The sequence below is a fragment of the Panthera pardus genome, unplaced genomic scaffold (assembly GCF_024362965.1).
Source record: "Panthera pardus isolate Hobbes unplaced genomic scaffold, ASM2436296v1 HiC_scaffold_21, whole genome shotgun sequence".
Taxonomy (NCBI): Eukaryota; Metazoa; Chordata; class Mammalia; order Carnivora; family Felidae; genus Panthera; species Panthera pardus.
Window position 1 is genome coordinate 29,810,308 of NW_026526777.1, and position 11,912 is coordinate 29,822,219.

An 11,912-nucleotide genomic window follows, 5' to 3' on the forward strand; every position below is an offset into this window, starting at 1 on the left:
ACTTCTAAATAATTATTTGTATAATAAAATATGTTAACATTCTCTATAGGTTACCAAACAGATGAAAGCTAATGCCATGGGATTGATTGGATCTCTTGAAAACATCTTTGCTGAGTGGAAAACAGTAAGAGAAGCTTTAAATTGTTTTTGTGTTTACTTTTCCTTGGTGTATTTTATCATTTCATTTGGTTTAAGTGTAGATATGATATGTTTATTTATGTTTTTTAAAATTTTTTTTAATGTTTATTTATTTTTGAGAGAGAGAGAGAGAGACAGAGTGTGAGCAGGGGAGGGGCAGAGAGAGAGGGAGACGTAGAATCTGAAGCAGGTTCCAGGCTCTGAGCCCTCAGCACAGAGCCTGACGCGGGGCTCGAGCTCACAGACCATGAGATCATGACCTGAGCTGAAGTCAGATGCTCAACCAACTGAGCCACCCAGGTGCCCCTATTTCTGTTTTTATCCTTAGCCAGATAATTCCTTTGTGCATGTTTAGTTGAAGCACGTACAGTAGCTCCCTAGCTACTTCCTCTTGGATGTCATAACTTATTTGTTTTAGTAATACATAAGATATTGTATAGAAATTGATTAATATTGATGTATTTTATCTATTTCTTAGTTTAGTAACTGTCAGCTTTTGCTGAGATAGTCATTGGCTGAAAAATTGTGTTTAATAGGGGCGCCTGGGTGGCTCAGCAGGTTAAGCATCCAATTCTTGATTTTGGCTCAGGTCACGATCTCATGGTTCCTGAGACCTAGTGAGCCCCTGTCAGGCTCCAGGCTGATAGCACAGAGCTTGCTTGGGATTCTCATTCTCTCTCCCTCTCTGTCCCTCCCCCCATCCTTCTCTCTCTCTCTCTCTCTCTCTCTCTCTCTCTCAAAATAAATAAACTTTAAAAAATTTTGTTTATGGGAATGCAAGCTGGTGCAGCCACTCTGGAAAACAGTATGGAGGTTCCTCAAAAAACTAAAAATTTAGAACTACCCTTCGACCCAGCAATTGCACTACTAGGTATTTATCCACGGGATACAGGCGTGCTGTTTCGAAGGGACACATGCACCCCCATGTTTATAGCAGCACTATCAACAATAGCCAAAGTGTGGAAAGAGCCCAAATGTCCATCGATGGATGAACGGATAAAGAAGATGTGGTATATATATACAATGGAGTATTACTCGGCAATCAAAAAGAATGAAATCTTGCCATTTGCAACTACATGGATGGAACTAGAGGGTATTATGCTAAATGAAATTAGAGTAAGACAAAAATCATATGACTTCACTCATATGAGGACTTTTAGAGACAAAACATGAACATAAGGGAAGGGAAACAAAAATCATATAAAAACAGGGAGGGGACAAAACAGAAGAGACTCATAAATATGGAGAACAAACTGAGGGTTACTGGAGGGGTAGTGGGGGGGGGGTGGTCTAAATGGGTAAGGGGCACTAAGGAATCTACTCCTGAAATCATTGTTGCACTATATGCTAACTAATTTGGATGTAAATTTTAAAAAATAAAAAATAAAATTAAAAAAATAAAGAAAAACAATAAAGTACATTAAAGGTTAGAAAAATGTGGTTAATAATATGCTTAAAGATTTTAAAATATAGGTGAATTAGACAAATTATTTTATTTTCATATGACAAGTAAATAGAAAAATATAAACTAAGTATATAATCAATGTGTTAAAAAGGAGGGAAATATCTATGTCCTAAAAATTTTTACTTAAATAAAAATAAATAGGAGATACTAAGTTGAACTCTAAAAAATTAAATAAATTTATCGTTTATGATATTGGGTAATAAAGGGTACTAAGGTTTTATTTCATTCCCATGTAATAGGATGACTGGATTTTGATTTAAAATTAATTTAAAATTCTTGGGGTACCTGGCTGGCCCATTCTGTAGGGCATGTGACTTGATCTCAGTGTCACGAGTTCAAGCCCTACATTGGGTGTAGAGCTTACTTAAAAAAAACTTTTTTTGTGGAGGATACCTGGGTGGCTCAGTTGGTTAGGTGTCTGACTTCTGCTCAGGCCATGATCTCTTGGTTTGTGAGTTCAACCCTGCATCAGGCTCTGTGCTGACGGCTCAGAGCCCAGAAGCCTGTTTTGGATTCTGTTTCCTTCTCTCTCTGCCCCTCCCCCATTCATGCTCTGTCTCTGTCTTTCTCTCTCTCTCTCTCAAAAAAAATAAAAATAAAAATAAAAAATTTAAAAACCAACTTTTTTTAATTAAAAAAATAAAATTCTTATTTCTTTTGAAAACAGTAATTATTAATATTGTATTTGGTCTTGCTTGTGGAAACAGAATTAAGCATTCGTGAGGAAAGTAACTCTTTCTTGAACATAAGATTCTGGTGATTAAAATCATATTGACTAAGCTTTACTGTCATGTAGTCTATTGTGTGGTTTTAAAAATATTAATTTTATTTACAGAAAAGTTTCAGAAGCGAACTACAACAAGAAAATTCTGGATACCAAGATTTGAAGAAGATGGTTAATCTTGCTCCAAAATTCTTGAAGTTAAAACATTGCTTAGAGCAAACTATTCAAATTATTATTTCTGCACTGAGAGGTATATGCTCCAGATGGAATTTGTAATTAATCAAAATTTTATAGTATAAAGACTCTCAGACATCTGTTCTTTTAATTTCTAGTTTAATTCATGAATCCAAGTCTAATTAATGCTACTTCCTTGACATTAATTACCAATATAGGAACTTGAATGGTTGCATTCCCACTTAATATATATAAGTACATTACCTAAATAATTAGATCCTAAAAAACCAGGTGCTTAGTTAGCAGATAAACTGAGTAATCTTAAGTAGTTTAGATTTGTCTTGATAGGGTTACTTTGACCTAAAAGATATTTACAGTCATATAACAGTAATAAATACATGATAAAAAATGAAAAGGTTAATTAACTTTTTCTTTTCCTTGCATAGGATGCCACAGTGACAAAAATCTTCTCAAGAATTGTGTTGAAAGTCTGTGCAACTTGACCAAGGATTTTCATGATGACTTCAGCATTCACTCTGCTTCTCTTGACAGCTGTGAGAAGAGAATGCCTCAGGGCAGCCACAGGGGGCTAGAGTCTCTAGTCAAGTCACTCCTCTTCTGTTTTGAATCTGAAGAGAGTCCTAATTTGTTGAAACCCTGGGAAACTTGTAATCAGAATACTGGAGAAGAAGAACAATCTAAATCAAGCAGGACTGACTCCGTGAGGAATAAAGGTGTACCAAAGCGTGTCTATGAACTCCATGGCTCATACCCAGCAGTGGCGTCAGAGGAAAGCACACCCAGTAGGATTCAGTGGGTATGAATTCTGCTACGTAGGCACTTTACGCCCATCCATCAAAGAGAGAGAACACTGGGCAGGCAATTTTCCTCACATAGAATATAAAAAGCAGGAAACCAGCATAAATGTTTCAAAGAAGTGCATGTATGTTGGTGGTCTTCCACTGGGCAGGGACAGCATAAGCAGCATGGAATCCTGATTTCAGAATGTGCATTCAGAAGTTTCTGAGACAATTTCGAATAGACATTTTCTGTATTGGAACATGGTGGCAATAGAATGAAATTAGGAGTTTGAAAACAAGTGAATGGTCTCTTCTCCAGGTTCTCATTGCCTTGAATTTTAAGTGTTTGTTTTTAATATTGATATACTATTTCTGGTTGGTTCTTTAGCTTGTTTGTAAATGGTTACTATAGTTATTATAAGTTATTTTCTCATGAGTGGAAACATGTGAACAATCAGCTACCTTTGTGCCTGTGCCTTCTCTCCTCTGCAAGTAGCTACGATGAGGTTTGTGGTCAAGTTGCCAATGCGTTTAACTAGGGCAACGTAACTGACATTGTTAAATCTAAAACTCTTTTCTTGAAAGGTTAACTGGTTGCCATTTTGAATAGTGTGTTCAAGGCATGGTTTCCTTTTCTTTCCAAATTATAAGTAGCTACCTAAATATAGTATGATTATATATTAATATGACTTGCTGGCATAATAATTCACTATGTTATCTCTGTTCCATAATGAGGGCTGTATGAATATAATTTAAAAACCTATTAAATATTGACAGAATCACACTTACTGAATGGGGTTAGGAAATCAGAGGCTGGACCTTTTCTTGATAATGCTTGTTTTGTTAAATACGTAATGAAAGAGTTTGTACATGATTTGGTAAAGATGAAAGATCTTTATTATATCTCACAGCTTAAAACACTTTTGATTTGCAATCAAGTAATAAAGAGAATATTCTACTTTTGGGATCTTTCATTAAGGAACTGACTTGAGGTTTTTGACCACACACATATGTGTAATTTGGGAAGATACCTAATGGTTCTGCTTAGATGATAACGAGTAGTTCCTTGAGAATAATTCTTGTAAATAACTTGATTCTTGCATTTGTCCTTTTCACTTGCAGGTACCACTTGCACATTTGACACGACTAGTGAAAATCAGATGTTAATACCATAAGTAAATTCGATCATTTCTTTGTTAGGGAGAGACTGTAAATAAATACCGGTTATCGTAGCCAGAACAATGTTAATACACCATGTGCTGTGTTGCCAGGTGCTTTCAAATGGTGCAGAGTAGGAAATTTTGCTTTCATTTTCTTTTTTTTTTTTTCCTTCTATGTTTGGCATTTGAGCTTGCATTCTTTCTGAAGTTCTAAACATACTTTTAATAGTCAATGCTCTGCCAAGTAGCACTTTTGCGATCAAGTTTTATAAAGTTTATCGCTTAGATGTACATTAAAGAGCTTTTCTTGAAGGTTGTACTTCTTTGAAGAATTTTCTAAAGTATCAGTACAGTAGTTTTCATCTTAATGTTTGGTACTTTATCTTTACCCTCTGCTTTCTAAACTCATAAGTTCATTGGTCAGAAATCTGTTAGTGTTGTAAAATTTTGCGTATGTATATATATATATTTATACTTTCAAGTAAATTGTTATGCAGTATTTGAATGAATGATGAAACATATATTTGCTATAGAATCATGTGCACTGATAAGAATGTTATAAAGAGAATGCCTTTAATAAATCTTGTTGGCTTCAGAATTATCTCTTGGCCTAAGGTATTTTTAGTCTATTGGTTTTCTTCATTTACTTTATTTCTGACTCAAAGTTACTATAATAGCTCTGCCTTGATAATAGTTATACTAGTTACCTAATAGTTTTATTTGTAACTGTGATAATATTTATACTGGTATCGCAAATCAAACAATTAGGAAATACTAAATATTAGGACAACTACTTGGATTTTTTTTTTTTTTTTTTTTTTTTTTGACATTGCTCTGCCTCTTTGCAGTTGGTTGTCTGGAATAGATTTATCCCCATGTGCTGTAGTGGAAAGAGCATGAGCTTTGGAGTTTGACACATTTTTCATTCATTAAGAGTATGAATCCCGAAAGGCTATTTAGTAACTGTATGACCTTAGACAAGTTGCTTGCTATCTTCTTACCCATTTCCTCATTTGCAGCAAGAAAAGTATTACCCCTCCTCATAGCCTACCTGAGCAGTAAATGAGAAAAATGTAGGAGTAGGTCCTGGCATGTAGTGGATTGTTAGTAAATGTTAGTGTCTGTCCCTCCTTCCATTACTAGCAACTAAGCCCTTGTCACGATGCATACAGGATCACGTTTGGTGCAAGCCTATGCCACTTGCAATATTCTGCCCATGTACTGAGTTGTACTCCAATGCTTTAAACATGGCATACTTGAAAACAGATCTGCCATTAGGTTCTGTGATAATGAAAGGACTAAACAAGATCTCGCCAGCCTTCAGGAAGGTAGAGTAGGACATAGGTGTGCCCTTCATGAGGTCCTTCTGAAATTTTTAGCAAAATATTGTTTAGTTAACTAATTAGCCTTTTAATTTTTTTAATGTTTATTTTTGAGAAGGAGGGGAAGGGCAGAAAGAGAGGGGGACAGATCCGAAGCAGGCTCTGCACTGACAGCAGTGATGCTGATGCGGGGCTCGAATTCACAAACCATGAGATCGGGACCCAAGCCGAAGTTGGGCTCCCAAATGACAGCCACCCCGGTGCCCTGGGAATTAGCAGTTTTAAATTTGCAGTGCCTAACTATGTGCCGATAATGATTTTGTGGCTTTAGCGAATATGGAAAGTAAGAATTCATTTATCACAGAGGAGGGGGAAAGGTGTCAGTGTGGTTCAGTTAAGAGAAGGTTGATCTGGGGGCGCCTGGGTGGCTAAGTCGGTTAAGCGGCCGACTTCGGCTCAGGTCATGACCTCGCGGTCTGTGAGTTCGAGCCCCGTGTCGGGCTCTGTGCTGACAGCTCAGAGCCTGGAGCCTGTTTCCGATTCTGTGTCTCCCTCTTTCTCTGACCCTCCCCCGTCAATGCTCTCTCTCGTCTCAAAAATAAATAAACATTAAAAAAAATTAAAAAAAAAAAGAGAGAGAAGGTTGATCTGTTCAGCTTCTTGTGGGTGATTCAGCAGGGAAGCTTGCACTCTGGAGTGTGCAAGTTACAGTCATTGTAGGATATAATCAAGACTGGATTTTCTCATCTTTCTTCCTTTAGCCATTATTGGTTTATGGGCTTTTTAGAAGAGGAGTATGGGCATTTAGTTTATATCATCTGATAACCAGTTTCATTCCACTTATTCCAATAATTATTTATTTAAAGCCAGCCATACTTCTAGTGCAAAGTCATAGAAACGTGAAAAAAAGCTTAGATTGCCTCAAATCCGGGACTTGTGAAAGACCCAGTTTGTTGGATCCCCAGTTGTTCACAACATTATGCCTTCTCATCAGTGCAGAAGACGTCAACACACTAATGTCGAGGTACATGAGAACCACCAGAGCACCACTGATTGACACAAGAAAGAATTCAGGAGGACACCATTTTGGTTAAGCACCTGGCTATTCACATTTCTTATCACTGAATCCCCCTGAAATCAGATGCTTATAGATTTTTAAGAATATAAGAGGAAATTGAGTCTTTTCTGGGAACGAGTCATGCTTTTGTTTCTCTGGCTAATTTTTGGTGTAAATGTCTGAATTTGTCTACACCATGAAGCATCTGCCCTGCCTCATTTTCAAGATGCACAGATTGAGCTGTCCACTAAAAAGACGGGGAATCTCTGAAATTTTGAAAATAGATATCACTTCTTTTGACTTTTCTCTGTCTTTTAAGCCCTTCATTTTGGATGCGGGGCTGTGAATTCACGGTTTCCCTTTCCTTCTCTTTCAGCAACTCCATTGCTGGCCGCCCGCCCCCCCCCCGCCCCCCCACTTCCTGAAACTGCTCTAAGGTTGTTGGTCATCTTGTTTTTTTAAAAAATATTTATTTATTTTTTTGGGAGAATGCAAGTGGGGGAGGGACAGAAAGAGGGGGACAGAGCATCTAAAGTGCGCTCTTTGCTGACAGGCTGACATTAGCGAGCTCAATGTGGGACTCAAACTCATAAACCGCGAGATCATGACCTGAGCCGAAGTCACACGCTCCACTGACTGAGCCACCCAGGCACCCCACATTGGCCGTCTTCTAACTGCAAAGCCCAAAGCAATTTTTCAGTCTTCATCTTACTTGGTTGCTCCCTCTCTTTAAAAATTCTTCCCTTCTGTGTCCCCTGTAACAGAAAATTCTGGCTTCTACCTCTTGGATTGGTTTTTCCTTTTTTTTTCATCTCCATGTATTTCTCATTCTTCACCTATTCTTTTATTTATTTTTTTAATTAATCAATTTTTAAATTTACATCTAAGTTAGTTAGCATGTAGTGAAACAATGATTTCAGGAGTAGATTCCTTGATGCCCCTCCCCCATTTAGCCCCTCCCCCCTCCCCCAACGCCTCCAGTAACCCTCTGTTCTCCATATTTACGAATCTCTTCTGTTTTGTCCCCTCCCTGTTTTTATATGATTTTTATTTCCCTTCCCTTATGTTCATCTGTTTTGTCTCTAAAAGTCCTCATATGAGTGAAGTCATATGATTTTTGTCTTTCTCTGACTAATTTCGCTTAGCATAGTACCCTCCAGTTCCATCCACGTAGTTGAAAATGACAAGATTTCATTCTTTTTGATTGCCAAGGAATACTCCATTGTATATATATACCACATCTTCTTTATCCGTTCATCCATCGACGGACATTTGGGCTCTTTCCATACTTGGGCTATTGTTGATAATGCTGCTATAAACATGGGGATGCATGTGCCCCTTCGAAACAGCATACCTGTGTCCCTTGGATAAATACCTAGTAGTGCAATTGCTGGGTCATAGGGTAGTTCTAAGTTTTTAGTTTTTTGAGGAACCTCCATACTGTTTTCCAGAATGGCAGCACCAGTTTGCGTTCCCACCAACACTGCAAAAGAGATCCCCTTTCTCTGCATTCTCGCCAACATCTGTTGTTGCCTGAGTTGTTAATGCCATTCTGACATCCACCTATTCTTTTAAATACTAGTGTTCTTGAGGATTCTGTGCCCAGTGACCTCCTCTATGAAGTCTACTGGCGTTCCCTAAGGACAGCTGAATAGTGTAGCTGTTGAGGATACAGGTTCCAGAGGCTTTGCCAATCACTCCCCTGCTTCCTGCCCACTCCCTTGACAGAGGTAGAAGGTATACAGTGAGCATAAGGTTTTTGTCCTGGATGACTTAGTGGATGGTGGTGCTTTCCACTAAGATGAGGAATATAGGAAGAATTAGATCTAAAAGGGTGAGGGGGATGAGGTACTTTTTAGGTACATAAAATTTTTTTAAATAATTTTTCTTTTTTTTAAATGCTTATTTATTTTTTGAGAGAGAGACAGAGACAGAGCACGAGCAGGAGAGAGGCAGAGAGAGAGGGAGACAGAATCCGAAGCAGACTCCAGGTTCTGAGTTATCAACACAGAGCCCAACGCGGGGCTCGAACCCACGGACCATGAGATCATGACCTGAGCCGAAGTTGGACGCTTAATAGACTGAGCCACCCGGGCGCCCCTAGATACATTTAAATTTAAGGGGGCTGTAGTACTACCGGGTAGACTCGCTGAGTAAGAGTGCTCAAGGGAAAGAGATGTTAATTTGGGAGTATCAGCTCATACATGGTGGTTAAAACTGCTCGAGTCGACGAAATCAGCCAATAATAGTGTCTGACTTTTCTCCAGTTAAGTGCTGTAGCTGTATTGCCTGTTAACCCTCACTTCCAGGACTCTGTCAGGTAGGTACTGTTCTTATCATCATTTCACAAATGAGTAACTGATTTCTAGCCCAACATGGTAGTTTTACTTGTCCTTGGACTTCGTATAAATGGAATCGCACAGTGTGTCTGTGTGTGTGTGTGTGTGTGTGTGTGTGTGTGTGTTTGGTTTCTTTCACTCAGCAAAATGTTTTGCACTTCCTCCAGGCTGGAATGTGACTCAGCCCTTCAGCCCTTCAGCTCAGGAGTGTCGAATGGATTAGCCCTTCACCTGTTGATGGACACGGGAGTTCTTTCCAGTCTGGCTATTTGTCCACATGGATCTCCTATTTTTCTAGATTTCAGTGTGGGACTTTGCTCAAGCTCTAATTTTAGAATTGAAAGGGGTTCTTCTTGCATCTTATCCTTCCAGACTTTAAGTCATTTCCATTAACGTCTCCACTAGGCCTCCCCTGTCAGCAGGATCGAGGCTTCCCATGTCCCTGTTGTGTTTTCTACTCGTGCCTCCACACATCCCCTTCCTTCTGTGCCACTCCTGGGCCCACTGACTTCCTGCCCAGAACCCACAGCCCCTGCAAGCACTCAGGACACTATCTTCTGTACCGTCCAGGCAACGTCCCCAGAGGACAAACCCTGAGGGGTCTTAGATAAACCTAACCTATTTACTACTCAAGAACAGAGAAGGAAGAAAGACTTCTTAAAGCTCCTAGACGTGAGTTCATATTCTTTCCCTGCTTCTCTGGAACAAAGCCCCCTCCCCACCACATAATTGAGGACAGAAGTTGGTTCAAGTGAATAATGAAGTCACTTAAGAATGGCAGAAGAAAATTATCTCAAGCCTAGTCTAGGGCACAACTTTTTCCATATGATTCACAACCACCTTCTGGGAAGGGATTAGCATTCCTGATAAAGTGCTTGAAGAATGTGTGCTAGAACAAAATGAGATTATAAACTTCTGGGAAGCTAGGGTTACTCAGCTGACTGACTAACCGAATCCTCTTTAAAGAGACTTTTTTTTTAAACCAGTAATTCTTTTTTTTTTTTTAAATTTTTTTTTCAACGTTTTTTATTTTATTTTTGGGACAGAGAGAGACAGAGCATGAACGGGGGAGGGGCAGAGAGAGAGGGAGACACAGAATCGGAAACAGGCTCCAGGCTCCGAGCCATCAGCCCAGAGCCTGACGCGGGGCTCGAACTCACAGACCGCGAGATCGTGACCTGGCTGAAGTCGGACGCTTAACCGACTGCGCCACCCAGGCGCCCCTAAACCAGTAATTCTTTAACCATTCTCTTCCCTATGAAATTTCTCCACCAAAAAGGTCTCTTGGCACTGACTTGCTCGAAGGCCTCTTCCCTGGTAGCCACTTTGAAATCAAACTCTGACATGTGCTTATCATCCATCTGGGACGTCGCTTTGACATTGTGAGAGGATTTTGGATGGTCATTTGGGTAACGCTGAAGTTGACATAAGTCACTTTTCATAGATTTAAGCATTTAATAATTTTTTTCAAATACTTCCTTGCCTTCACTCTTTAAAAGGTGAATATATGAGTTTGGGGAGAAGCTAAAAAAGAACACATGAGGAGCTGGAGAACACAGGGCTAGGGCTTTGGCTGCCCAAACAGCTAGGAGGAAAGACAGAAAAAGGCTGAGGGTAAAAACTAACACCTCAATCTTAAAAATATCCACAAAGAGAGGGCGGCGGGGGGGTGGGGGTGGGGCAGGTAGCCTGGAGTGGGACCCCTGTGGAACCATAGGCTTGCCAGACCCTACTATATGACTCTGGGCAAGACCCCCCACCCCCACCCCCCGCCTCAGTTTCCTCATCACACCCAGAGATAATAACACCTCCTCCCAGGGGCTGTTGTGAGATTAGTTGAAATTGTTAGGCCAGGGCCTGGTACATGGGTTTCAGTGAGAAGCGGTTATTATTAGTGTCATTATTATGAACGCATTAATATTATCTACCCAATTTCCAGCCTCAGGCCTGGGATGGGCTCTTTGCCTCCCTAATGGCACCTCCTCACAGCCTCTGGCCACTTATTAGTCTGGCTTTGTCTGCAAAGCGCAATGGTCATTGTTTCTTCTTAGAAGTCACTGGACACACCAACATGTTAGACGTTTCCCTTCTGGCCACGGTTTCGGATTCTAACAAATAGAATCACAGCCAACGCCTCCTGTGAGCTTGTACTCTAACCTTAGTGAGTAAGGACGTTGCACTCAGTGCCTCCCAAGCATGATCGTATTTCATGTTCAAAGTAACAAATAATGTACCGTTATTGCCGCCACTTTAAGGGTAACAAAATTAAGGTCCAGAGATGTTCAGTAACTAGCACAAGATCACACAGCTGGAGGAGGCACAAGGCCTGGAATTCTAGATTCCTGATTACTAAAGCCTCTATTCTTTGCCACTGCCTTACACTGTTCCAGTTGGCCATTTATGTTCAAGTCTGGCTCCTGCGCCCTCACTCCTACGCCAATTACACGTTAGAGGCAAGAGTACTGTTTTGCAGAATCCTTAAAATAACACAAGAGTCCCGCACTAGTTTGAAATTTTGCACATATAGAGATCTCCGTTCTTTTCATTTCCCTCAGGTTCTATGTCCTCCCTAGCTACACCCCCAGTTTATCATCAGGCTAGGGGATCGAGAAATGTGAAGAATGCATCCCCATTGCCAAGTTCACATGGGTCTGGCATATGGGACCTGAAACTTGTCAAAAGCATAAGCACTCAGGTCATATCCACACAGCTTAGATTTTGGGAAATTCCACC

The 11,912-nt window shown here is 40.0% G+C and overlaps 1 protein-coding gene across 1 annotated transcript in view; it reads left to right on the forward strand.

Moving 5' to 3' along the window:
• KIF14 (kinesin family member 14) overlaps positions 1-5,059 on the forward strand; it is a 52,810-nt gene extending 47,751 nt beyond the window's left edge. The window contains exons 27-29 of the mRNA XM_053909085.1: positions 50-124; positions 2,439-2,577; positions 2,948-5,059. Of these exons, the coding sequence (XP_053765060.1) occupies positions 50-124; positions 2,439-2,577; positions 2,948-3,324 (591 nt within the window). The 3' untranslated portion in view covers positions 3,325-5,059. The remainder of the gene's footprint in view (positions 1-49; positions 125-2,438; positions 2,578-2,947) is intronic.
• The last annotated feature ends 6,853 nt before the right edge of the window (positions 5,060-11,912 follow it).